General features: G+C 37.8%; 1 protein-coding gene across 3 annotated transcripts in view; it reads left to right on the forward strand.

The window, feature by feature from the left end:
- PRDM5 (PR domain containing 5) overlaps nucleotides 1–13651 on the forward strand; it is a 371490-nt gene that overhangs the window by 262561 nt on the left and 95278 nt on the right. For 2 of the 3 annotated variants that reach the window (XM_006866280.1, XM_006866281.1), the window contains one exon: nucleotides 4714–4799. The exons of the other annotated variant lie outside the window; for it this stretch is intronic. In XM_006866280.1, coding sequence (XP_006866342.1) covers nucleotides 4714–4799 — 86 coding nt within the window. The remainder of the gene's footprint in view (nucleotides 1–4713; nucleotides 4800–13651) is intronic. 3 annotated transcript variants of the gene reach the window in all.

Below are 13651 nucleotides of genomic sequence, written 5' to 3' on the forward strand. Positions count from 1 at the left end.
AGTTGATCCAAGAAGAATGAGGTCCTTGACAACTTCAGTCTTTTCTCCTTTAATAAGAACGTTGTTTATTGTTCCAGTGATGAGGAATTTTGTTTTCTTTACATTGAGATGTAATCCATACCGAAGACTGTGCTCTTTGATCTTCATCAGTAAATGTTTTAAGTCCTCTTCACTTTCAGTAAGCAAGGTTGTATCATCTGCATAGTGCAGGTTGTTAATGAGTCTTCCTCCAATACTGATGCCACGTTTTTCTTCATAGAACCTAGCTTCTCGGATTATTTGCTCAGCATACAGGTTGTATAAGTATGGTGAAAGAATACAACCCTATTGCACACCTTTCTTAATTTTAAACCATTCAGTGTTCCCATGTCTGTTCAAAAAACTGCCTCTTGTTCCTGGTACAGATTCCTCATGAGCACAATTAAGTGTTCCGGAATACTCATAGCTTGTCCATAGCTTGTCATGATCCACACAATCAAAAGCCTTTGCATAGTCAATAAAGCACAGGAAAACATCTTTCTGATATTCTCTGCTTTCCGCTAAGATCCATCATACATCAGCAATGAAATCCCTCATTCCACGGCCTCTTGTCAAACTGGCTTGAACCTCTGGGAGTTCTCTGTCAATGTATTAATATAGCCATTTCTGTATTACCTTTCGTAAAACTTTACTCACATGGGATATCAAAGAGATTGTCTGATGATTCCCGCATTCCGTTGAGTCACCTCTCTTTGGAATGGTCACAAATATGGATCTCTTCCAATTAGTCAGCCAGATAGTTGTCTTCCAAGTTTGTTGGCATAGATGAGTGAGTGCCTCCTGTGCTGCCTCACGTTCTTGAAATATTTCAATTATTATTCCATCAATTCCTGATGCCTTGTTCTTTTCCAATTCCTTCAGTGCACCTTGGACTTCCTACCTGGATATCATTGGCACTTTATCATATGCTACCTCTTGAAACAATTGAACATGAACCATTTCTTTTTGGTACAGTGACTGTGTTTATTCCTTCCATCTTCTCTTGATGCTTTCTGCATCATTCAATAATTTGCCCAGAGAATCTTTCAGTAATGAAAGTCAAGGCTTGAATTTTTTCTTCAGTTCCCCCAGCTTGAGAAATGCTGAGTGTGTTCTTCCTTTTTGGTTTTCCGATTCTGATCTTTCCACATTTTATTATAATATTTGGGTTTATCTTCTTGAGCTGATCTTTGAAATTTTCTGTTCAGATTTTGGACCTTCTCATTTCTTTCATTTTCTTTAGCATCTCTGTGCTGGAAAACAAGTTTCAATCTTCTTACATCCATTTTTACCTTTTCCGTCTTTCTTGTCTTTTCTATGACTTTTTGCTTTCTTCATGTATGGTGTTCTTGATGTCATCCCACAACTCTTCTGGTCTTTAGTCTTTAGTGGTTAATGTATCAAATCTGTTCTTCAGGTGATCTCTAAATTCAGGTGGGATATAGTCAAGGTCATATTTTGGTTCTCGTGGGCTTGTTTTCATGTTCTTCAGCTGAAGAATTGAAAATTGTATATGAGTAGTTGATGGTCTGTTCCATAGTCTGCTCCTGGCCTTGTTTTCACTGATGATATAGAGCTTTTCCATCGTCTCTTTCCCTCCTTTTCCCCATTCAAACCATGTCTCAATCTCTGTATCCCAGAGCCCTGTTGTTCCAAAGTTGTGCATACATCATTGTTTGCCTCTGTCCCACTTCAACTTCACATTCATCCTATCATATTTCATTTCATTGTAGTGATTTCTATCCCCTTCATGCATCATCAAATAACCAAAGGAAATACCCCATATGCCCGCCCCCATCCCCCCAGCTGTCAGCAAACAGCTCTTCTTCCTCCTTGAGTACCGTGTCCCCAGGCACTCCATCTGTCCATGCCATCATCTCTGTGTCTACGCCTGGCCTCACTGCCTCTCTGGGTACAGTCACACTTTCCACTCTTCTTGCTTGATGGTGCCAGGGACTTCTGCTCCTGGGCTGCAAAATCAATCAATCTCTTCCTTTTTCCAAAAAAAAAAAAAAAAAAATCTGCCTCTACATTTCTGACCCTCACAGTCAGTCCTGATGGCAGTGATGGCAGGTATTCACTCTTGTACCACAATATTCTTATTTCCTTTCATCAGCCCAGTAATTTTATTGGGTAGTCAGTAAAGCACAGGTAAACATCTTTCATCAGCACAGTCCCAACAGTTTGAAAATCATTCAGTGGAGGTCCTGCCTATCTCTGCCCAATCTGGAACTAGGCTCCCTCTTGAAAGCTTGTGAGCCAGTCACTTCTTGCCTTTATCACCCCCACACCCCACCCTACACCCCACATTTTTGGTCTGGGCAGTTCCAGCAACGCCCCAGCCCCCAAGGTAATCCTTTCAGTTATAGGCTAAAGATGGCCTTACATGTTTTCTATTGTGATGTTTCTAGCTCTTTCCTGCCCCCCCCCCCAAGTGTCTATTTCACAATGGTAGGCAAGGGACACCAAGATTCAAAAGACAGCCAAGCATCCTAAAATTATTCCCCCTTTTTCCCCTTTCAAGCCATGCCTCAATCCCTGTATCCTGAATCCTTGTTATTCCAAGGTTGTGCATACTTCATCATTTACCTCTGTTTCACCTAACCCGTGCAAGCCTACCAAAGCATTCTCCCATCCGCCTTGTTCTTCTTTTTCCCCTCCCTTTTCTTATTGACATTATTTTTAGATGCTTTATTTTTGTTTTGTGTTTTCTATTTTGAACGTTTGTTATTATCAACACTGTTCAATTACAATTAAAGAATAGAATCCAGGCTGCTACAGCTTGAAGAGCAGGTGTGAGAAGACGTTGTTATGCTATAATCGCTTCTACATCATATCAGTGCTGAACCTAAGGTTCAGCCTAACAGTGCAAGGCCCATGTGCAATGACAACCAGGGAATCCATGAGCTATTTTCTTGGAAATCAGTGTCAAGGACTGGACCAAGATCATGGAAGGTCGGCAAAAAAGGAGATCATTGTTGACCTAGAAAAGCAGATCATTGGAATACTAAAGGAGATCATTGTTGACCTAGAAAGTCAGATCATTGGAATACTAATAGTGATACCCAGATTGAATTAGACGTGAGAGAGTAAAACAAGAACGTACATACATACTATTCATCAAAAAAAGAATTGCTGGAAGCTTTGTGGCTGCTGAAGACAAATATTTTATTGTATTCATCCTCATATGCAATCATAGTCAGCATTCTGCAGTGTAAGTACATCTATAAATGAAAGAATAAATAGATTACTGATTTTGAGTTACTATCCATTCTTTCACTTTAGGATCTTCAGATTTTATCTGGAGAGCAAATTCTGTTACATTTTTGATATTTCAAAGTAGAATTAAAAAAAAATTGTATATGATTGTTTGCTTGTTTAAAAAAGATATTTTGGATATTTTGTTAACTCTTCTATCTGGGAAACATCCAATTGCATGAGAAAGTGTGGAGCAATTACTGTTTAATCTAAATACCAATGGTTATTTTAAACTATAATTGTTTCGTAAAAGTGTTTTGGAATAGATTGCTCTAATTGAAACTTTATGTGAAATGTGAAGGGAAATAAGTATCTATAATTAATTAAATTATAGGGTTGTTATGAAAATGCACTGGAGTCCTGGTGTGTCATTGTAGGAAAAACACTGAATTACTAACCACAATGTCAGTGGTTCAAACCCACCAGCCACTTCTTAGAAACCCTATGCAAGGTCACAATGAGTCATAACCTACTTGATGACACTTTACAACAACATGACTCAGCATGGATTTGAAAGCATGTATAAATATCAATAACAGTGAATGTACTACTTCCTGTCTGTCAGCTTGTTGTATTGTGGTGACTCCTGTGGAGCTCTTCCATGAGTATTTCAGATACAATCAGGATCACTCATGGTACAGAGATTTTGGCAGTGCTGCCAGAGACAGACTAGGAAGGGAGGCCTAGCAATCTTCCTTAAAATTAGACAATAAAACCATATGGGTCACATCAGAATATTGTCCAATATAGTGCTGGAAAAAAAGCCCCCTAAAGGCACTCAGAATACACAACAGGCATAACTGCAGACTTAATGCATTCCAGTGATCGTGGTATCAGGAGTGCAGCACAGGACCAGGCAGGATTTTGTTCTGTAGTACTTGAAGTCGCCAGCAAAATAACAATGACTAATAACAATGTAGTCCTGGTGTGGTGCTGTGGGTTAGTGCACAAGACTGCAAAACCTTTTTGAACTGCAAGGTTGACAGTTCAAGATCACCAGCTGCTCTTTGGAAACCCTATACAAGGTCGCTATGGGTTGGAACCGACTCAACGGTACTTAACAACAACAAAATGAGAAAACAATGATAGAAAAATTTAATAAATATGAAACATTTTAAACAAATGCTTAATATTAAGAAATCTAACTTGGGCTCAAATGTTAAAAGGAATTTGCAGCATACGTACTGGGAGATGCTGTTTAATTCCAAGTATTGAAAGTGCTTTGCTCTCAGCTCTCTCTGGAAAGGGAGGAGGGACACATTACTCCCTCCTTCACTGCCCTTTATTGGTATTTGCTCAGCTTTGCCCTGGAGCTTTTTGAAAGTGGCACATAGACCACTTGACAGCAGTCACATGGGTGGCTGAGTGTATAAAGGTGATAGTGCTTATTTTGTTGCTTTATGTTTTCTCTGACACAGAGGTTTTCTTTATTTTTAGGTGAGCGCCCTTACCAATGCCCTTACTGTGAGAAAGGATTTAGTAAAAATGATGGACTGAAGATGCACATTCGTACACACACCAGGGTAAGATTATACTAATTTTCGTTACTCTTGATTTTTAAAACCTCATGTATTTAAAAATATAAAACTTTACATGAAAAAATATTCATTAAAAATTATATGCTGATACTTATGATGGACATTTGAAGCTGTTTTTAAAAAGATAAAACAATGAAGAAAAAAACAAAAATGCATATTCAAAGTGAGTCTAACATTATTTAAATTGTGAATCAATTTTCAAAAGTTATGAGGGAATTATAAATGATAAACTATCACATAAAAAGCTCTTAACAGTTTTACTAGAAAATATAATGATGGTACTTTACTGAATATTCTCCAGTAGTAGAAAACTTTTGAATAGAAGATGAATCTTTCAGCACTAGACCATGAAGCAATATTGCTGTTAAGTGCCATCAAGTTGGTTCCAAATCATAGTGACCTTGTATAGGGCTTTTAAATCTTCATGGGAGCAGAAAGCTTCATATACACATGTAAATGTTTATTTATTTATTTATATAAATTATATGTTTATTTTCAAGATTGACATTAAAAATAATTTAAATTATAGAGAGAATTGGCAAACAAGGAAGAGTAACTCAATACGTAGGATGTATCTTGAGCTATATTTGGTTCTTTTTCTGAGAATACCCTTTGGTCCTCTGCTGTTACTCATTTTTCAGGTTTAAGCATCTAGCTTATATTTGATTTAAAAATTATGAGCAGCTCATTCTCCATCCACATTTAATGGACTCCTTGTGTGGTGCTGTAGGATAAAAACTGGACTGCTAACCACAAGGTTGGGGGTTCAAACATTGAGTCAGAACTAACTCAGTGGCATTTAAAAACAACAACAACATTCATTTCTGAAGGATCCCTTGTGGCAAAGTGGGTTAAGCATTGGGCTGCTAACTGCACGGTCAGAGGTTCAAACCAATTAGCTACTCCATGGGAGAAAAATGAACTTGTCTGCGCCTGTAAAGATTTGCAGTCTGAGAAACCCTATAAAGTGAAAAAAAACCCGAGGGGCAGTTTTACTCCATTCTTAGTTATTGTTGTTGTTAAGTGCCTTTGAGTAAGTTCTGACTCATATTGACCCTGTACAGGGTTTCTGAGGAACGGCTGGTAAATTTGAACTGTCAACCTTGCAGTTAAAACCAATCTTGCGGTCCAGCACTTTATCCCACAGCACCAACTCTATCCCTTGTTAGTGATAAATACCATCAAGTCAGTTCTGACTCATAACAACCTATACAGAGTATCCAAATAGCAGCTGTTGAGCTTGAACAGCTGACCTTGAAATCAAACTGACCTGGAATTCGAGGACATTAACCCACACCACCACTCTAGCCTTTGTTGTTTTTGTTATCAAGTGCCGTTGAGTCAATTCCAACCCATAGCGACCCTGTATAGGGTTTCCAAAGAGCAGCTGATAGGCCTGAACCATCAACCTTGCAGTTCAAATGACTTTGCAGTCTGATGCATTAGTCCACAGCGCCACACCAGGACTCCACTCTATTCCTTTAGGGTCTCTAAATAGACCTCTTTGAATGTTAAAGAATAAAGATGTCACTTTGAGGATAGAGCCAAGCCTGGTGCATTCAGTCACTTTAATTGTCAAAAAATGAATAAGAAAGACCAGAGAAGAATTGATAGTTTTGAATTATGATGTTCATGAAGAATATTGAAAGAACTATGGACTACCAGAAGATTGAGCAAGTCCTTTTTGGAAGCAATTATGGCCAGACTTCATCTCTCGTACTTTTGACATGTCAAGAAAGATCAGTCCCTGGAGAAGGACATCATGTTTGGTAAAGTGAAGGGTCAATGAAAAAGAGGAAGATTCCAAATAGATGGATTGCCACAGTGACTACAATCATGCGCTCAAACATAGTGACAGTTGTTAGGCTGGTAGAAGACTGTGCAGTGTTTGTTTTGTTGTACATAGATTTGCTATGATTTGGAACCGACTTGATAGCACCTAACAAAACCAAATACGGTAGCTATAAGTCAGTATTCACTTGATGGAAATAGTTTTTCAGTTTAGGACACAATTAGATACATACTGTATATAAACTTTGCACTTGGAAATTTTATATTGCATTAAATAACTTTATTTTCTTTTTCTCTGAACTTTTTGCTGTATTATTGTTCACAGAATTCCATTTCAGATTGGTCCTTTTAAAGTGCTTATTGTCTATATGTCAATTATATACTTTTCAAATTGCACAAGACATGCTTAACCTCTATAAAAGCAATTTTTAATTTACTCCACTCTTGGATTTTACTTTTTACATTAGCTATAAAATAAAAACTTTAGTGAAAATACATTGATCATAATATTCTTCCCATATATATAATAATACTTCAGCTCTGCAGGACATAAAAAAATGATCTTGTTCTACTGTTGGAGAAGAGCAACAACTTTCTCATACATTAAAGCAAATATATACCAGTTTTGTGTTCAGGTTTATAACATGTTTATATTTCAAAAATGTTAGGATTTAGAATATATACTAAATATAAAATTACTTCAACTTTAAAGGATTAGACATATATTGGTGTTAATAGTGTTATAAAAAATGTGCAAAGATAAGTAGTTAGAACACTAAAAGGAAAGAACAAACTCAAGCATTTCTCAAGCTGAGGGGCTAAAGAAAAAAATCAAGCATTAACTTGCGATATTGAAGGATTCTATGGGTAAAACATTGAATGATGTGGAAAGCATCAAAAGAAGATGGAAGAAATACACAGAGCCACTGTACCAAAAAGAACTTGTTGATGGTCAACCATTTCAAGAGGTAGCATATGATGAAGTGTCAAGAACACTGAAGTAGGAAACCCTTGTGCATTGAAGACACTGACAAAGAACAAGGCACTGGAAATTGATGTAATACAAATTGAAATCTATCAACAAAATGAGGTGGCACTGGAGGCATTCACTTATCTATACCAAGAAATGTGGAAGACAACTGCCCAACCATCATAGATAGAGATCCATATTTGTGCTCATTCCAAAGAGAGATGACGTAACAGAATGTGGAAATCATTGGACAATATCATCAATATTACATGCAAGTAAAATTTTGCTAAAGATAATGCAAAAATGACTACAACCATACATTGACAGAGAACTTCCAGAGGCTCAAGCCAGATTCAGAAGAGGCTGTGGAACGAGAGATATCATTGCTGATGTCTGATGGATCTTGGCTGAGAGCAGAGAATATCAGAGAGATTTTTACCTGTGCTTTATTGAATACACAAAGGCTTTTGATTGTGTGGCTCATGACAAACTTTGGACAACATTGCAGAGAATGAGTATTCTGGAACATTTAATTGTGCTCATGAATAACCAGTACATAGACCCAGGGCCAATTGATCAAATAGAGCAAGGGGACACTGAATGGTTTAAAATTAAGACAGGTACTCTAGGGTGATATTCTTTCACCATATTTATTCAGTCTGTATGCTGAGCAAATAATCCAACAAGTTGGATCATATAAAGAAAAACATGGCATCAGGATTGGAAGAAGATTCATTAACAACCTGTGATATATGGATGATATAACTTTGCTTGCTGAAAGCAAAGAGGACTTAAATGCTTACTGATGAAAATCAAAGACCATAGCCTTTGATATGGGTTGCACTTCAATGTAAAGAAAACAAAAATCCTCACCACTGGACCAACAAATAACATCAAGATAAATGAAGAAAAGATTGAAGTTGTCAAAGACTTCATTTTGCTCAGATCAACCGTCAATACTCATGGAAGCATCAGTTAAGAAATCAAATGACTTATTACATTTGGCAAATCTGCTGCACAAGACATTTTTAAAGTGTTGAAGAGCAAAGATGTCAGTTTGAGGACTAAGGTGCACCTGACCCAAGCCATGGTATTTTCAGTAATTTCATATGCATGTGAAAGTAGGACAATTAATAAAGAAGACAATAGTAGAATTAATGCATTTGATTTATGGTTTTAGAGGAGAATAGTAAAAGTACAATGGACTGTCAAAAGAACAAACAGATCTGTGTTGGAAGAAGTACAGCCAAAATGATCATTGGAACCAAGGATGGCGAGACTTTGTCTCTCATATGTCCGACATAGTGTCAGGATCAACCAGTTCCTGGAGAAGACTATTATGTTTAGTAAAATGGAGAGTTGGAGAAATAGTGGATGACCCTCAACAAGATGGATTGACACAGGGGCAGCAGCAGTGGGCTCAGGCGTAGCAATAGTTGTCAGATTGACACAGGACAGAATAGTGTTCTGTTCTGTTGTGTATAGGGTCACTATGAGTTGGTACCAACTCAATGGCACCTAACAAAATCAACAACAAAGTGTTGGTGGTGGTTATAGTTGTATTCTGTCCAGTCAGTTGAGACTTAGAGTGACCCTGTATGGTTTACAAGGGTTTCCAAACCTACGAATCTTTATGGGAGTAGAAAGCCTCAACTTTCTCCCATGGAGCAAATGGTAGATTCAAGCTGCTTTTTCCAGTTTATGTTATGTTTAGGAAACAGGATTTCAAAACTAAAGCTGTCTGTTGTTGTTATGTGCCGTGGAGTCGGTTCCGACTCATAGCGACCCTGTACAGGGTTTCCGAGGCTGTAAATCTTTACGGGAGCAGAAAGCCTCATCTTTCTCCCAAGGAACAGCTGGTAGTTTTGAACTGCCGACCTTGTGGCTCACAGCCCGATTTGTAACCACTACGCTACCAGGGCTCCTAAAGCTGTCTGTGTTAAAGTATAAATAATATATGGAAAAAGGAAAATTAAAGAAGAGTTTGAAACAAAACCCAACGTCTTTCCCTTACTTATATACTGCTCCTTGTATAGCGAGCACTCTATTAACTGAATGGATTTTGTGTAAAAGAATATTTCTTCTATTTCTATGCATTCTTTGTTGTTCCCTTAGTCAAAAGCTAAGATTTGTTTTATTTCTGTGCATTTAGTGCCTGAGGGGTGCTGACAAGCACCTCCACCTGTATACGTTGGTGGTTGTTTCAAGATACCTGAATCAAGGTTCAAAGATGCAATGGCATTGGGTTTGGTTTTGGTTTTATTAAATATGTTGGGGGCATTGATAGTCCAGTGGTAAAATTCTCACCTTCCTCAAGGGAGACCCAGGCTCAATTCATGACAAATGCACTTCATGCTTGGTCACCGTCCACCTGATGTTGAACATTGTTTTGTGGAGCTTACAGACTAAGATGGACTGGTGGCAAGGCCTGTGGTCTACATCTGGAAAGCAGCCAATTAAAACCTGGTGTGTCACAATGGTCTGGTCTACAAGACATGGTGGAGAACTGAACAGTATTTGTTCTTTTGTGCATGGGGTCAACATGAGTCAGAATTGTTGGTAAATGTGTAGGTAAGACCAATTTAGACCAATTTTATATCATAACTCTTGGTTGCAGTGCTTTATCTTTGGGTTTTTTTTGTTTGTTTGTTTGGTTGGTTTTTGTTCACTGTGGGGTTTTTTGAACCCAGTCTTCTGATAAGACTGTTGAATGATTCCTTCATCTTTAAAACTATGCTTTTCACTTCTGCCATTTCTATTTTGCTTTTTAATATAGTTCCCGAGCTCTTGAAATGACCCATTTGTTCATTTTGATATCAATCAGTTGTCCACATTTTCCACTATGTTTTTATACATAGTAATCATAATTATTTTACATTCCCTGTCTGATAATTTCACCATATATGACATCTTTGAGTTTAGTTCTGTTGACTCTACCATCTGTTCATGATGGGTCAGTTTTTCTTGTGTTTTAATGTGTCACATAACTTTATATTAGACTGGAACCCATCCAGAGGTACCTCAGAAGGAAAGCCAAGCTATCTCTTCTTGGGTCACCCTCTGGAGCAGTTCCACTTTGCACAAATGAGTCACTGTGAGTCAGAATCCACTCACTGGCAATGAACAACAATAACCAAGATATGGGTGTCATGGATTAGCCTCACTGCACTGTATAATTGAACAAGGGGGAAAAGGGCTGGAAAACATTCCAGGTAACTTTGAAAGAACTATCTCACTGGCACCAAACAGTTACCTTTTCCTTGTGCTTTATTAGTGAGGGGTCAAAGTTTTCTATTCTGCCTCATTGTCTCATGGAAAGCTGCCTATAATAAATTGAAAAAAAAAAAAAAAGAATAGTAGGCACTGCAGTAAATAGTATTTATGTTTGAAATAAGAACAGTTCTTCTGGCAGAAAACTAATATGAGTGTTGCGTCAACCAGTATTTGAGCTAGATTTGGGGTGTTTTGTTACAATTACATTGTGTGTGTGTGTGTGTGGGGGGGGGTTTAGAAGGTTTTCTCATTCATCCTATTCTACCACTCTGCATTACCAGACCCTGTATGAGTCTGCCTTTACCCCTTCATCGATAGTAGTCTGCTGTTTCTTGTTATTCAGTGCGAGACTTGAGTTAGGGAAGAGGGCTTTCTTGGTTCACCTGCTCCAGCATCAATGTTACACTGACACTGCACTTCAGCCTTTAGGTTGGGACTTTTTCAACATTCCTGTGCTTAGCCAAGTGGCAGCACCTTAGCCTCTTACTGTTCAGGATTCTAATCTAAAATGTCACTCTAGCTCACATGGAACCTTTACTTGTTCAAGTTTCATGTGTTTTGTACCTACTATGATGGCATCAGCCTTATTCTCTTCTGCTCTGATAAAGGTGAAGAAGTTCTTGTGTTCTATCTCTTTGACAACTCACCTGGTTTGCTTTGTGACTTCAGGGGCCTGGTTGATTAAAAAACATAGTAGGTTACTAAGCGGTTTTTCATTCTTAGCTTAGGAGTGATGTTCTTTTGTGTCTTACTGCATGCTAAGCAATAATTTTTTATTAACTCTTTGGGGTTTTTGAGGATGGTGCAGAACTGGGTATTGTTTCGTTCTGTTATACATAACTTGCTGAAAGTTGGAACCAACTAGCCAGAACCATCTCAGATTTATTAGTGTAAGTCCTCTCATTTGAAAGCTCTACATTTTGTTTGGGATGTGATTAAATCAGAAATTCTAGAATAGCATGTTCAGTTATTACCCAATATATTCAAGGTAACACCTCTGTTAAGAGTTCCCATATGGTTCCACATAAAGGCAATTTTGTTATTATTTTAGGATCAGAGAAGTCAGAAATCTTTGACCTTCCCTTTGGTCTGCCTTGAGACAGAGCTCAGCAAGCTTACCACTCAGTGCACTGGCATTTTAAATCATGTTTTATCACTACGTATATGTATCTTCTCCCCTTTCTATTCTGTGCTTTTATCTTTGCATGCATGCTGGAAGGAACAGCTTTTTTGGAGATACTGAGGCACAGGTTCCAAGAGGAAGACCCCCAGTGAGATGGATTGGCAAAGTGGCAGCATCAATGGGCTCAAGCATGGCAACAATAGTGAGGTTAGCCCAGGACAGGACAGTGTTTCATTCTGTTGTGCATAGGGTCAGTACTGACTCGATGACACATAACAACAACAACAAAAAACAAAAAAGGAAACATGAATTTTCTCAGGACTTTTAGCCTTAGAAATGCTCCAGTTATTCTATCATATTCTTCTCTCTTTATCTCAGTTGTCTTTTGTCTGGAGAGATCTTCATGACCAATATAAAACGTATCTGAGGTAGAAAAACATCAATTGCATAGCATTTTTATGTGCAAGGTTTCAAGTTCAATTTTGTACTTAGGAATTATGGATCATTCTGGATATTATGCATGTCATTTTTTATTGTCCTGGAGACATTAAGTCAAAACACTTATCCTCAGGGATATGAGGTACATGCTTATAAATATCTGTTTTTTTGTTTGTTTTTTTTTTTTTATATATAACAGCGTGTTTTTCCCCCCTCTTTTATAACTATTTACCACAGACAGTTTCATGTCCTGATTAATAACTTCTGATTTACAATATGGAAGGCATCTGGATCAAGAAGAAAGTTGTTTTGGAAACATAGCTTTTAGAACATCACTAAAACGTCCAAAGGGCTTGTACAAATTTCAGAGCTCCATATTCACAGCACTCATTCCAGCCATATGTATAGAAATTGCTAGATTTGTTCTTATAGATACTAAAATAAAATTTTTAATAATTAAAGTAAGTGCAATTTTTTTTCATGTTTTATTGTGAATTATATGATATTTTACATGAGAGAACTTTAGTTTTACATTCATTCCACCGTATATCGTTTCATTGCCATAGTTCCAATCCCATCCATGCATCATCAACCAACCAAAGAGCATACCCTACAAACCCGCCCCCCAATCTTCAGCACACAGTCCCTCTCCCTCTCTGGATCCAAAGTCACCAGCCGCTTCATCACTCCACGTCATCGTCTCTGCCTCCATCTCGGGACTCGCTGCTTCTCTGGGTAGGATCCCGCTCTTGGCTCTTCTCCATTAATGGTCCTAGAGACCTGCGCTCCTAGACTGGAGAGTTAATTACTCCCTTCCTTGTTATAAAACGTCTACCTTTACATTTTCAACCCTCACAATCAGTCCTGATAGCAATCATTCACTATTGCATCACAAGTGACCTTTCTGCATTTCATTTCATCAGCTCCGCCTAGACAGATTATATACTGTATCATGTAGCAAGAAAATAATTTAGCTTTTTACAATAGTGATCTAATGAATTATTTTTCTTTTTGTATTTGTACTGTTAAGCTCACTGCTACACAAACTGGTATTAGTTTCTAATAACAAAGAAAGGGATATAAAATAGGTATCTCTCCAACTGTATCTGTCGACCCAAATTGTACACTGTTCTCTTTTTAGAGTCATTGCTTTGTATTCTCGCTCTGAGTAGAATGTCCTCATTGGCTTGCTTTTTGGCTAATATAAAAAAGAATAAAATAGTAGACCTCTGCTTAGTTAAA

The sequence above is a fragment of the Chrysochloris asiatica genome, unplaced genomic scaffold (genome assembly GCF_000296735.1).
Source record: "Chrysochloris asiatica unplaced genomic scaffold, ChrAsi1.0 scaffold00088, whole genome shotgun sequence".
In the NCBI taxonomy this organism is placed as follows: domain Eukaryota; kingdom Metazoa; phylum Chordata; class Mammalia; order Afrosoricida; family Chrysochloridae; genus Chrysochloris; species Chrysochloris asiatica.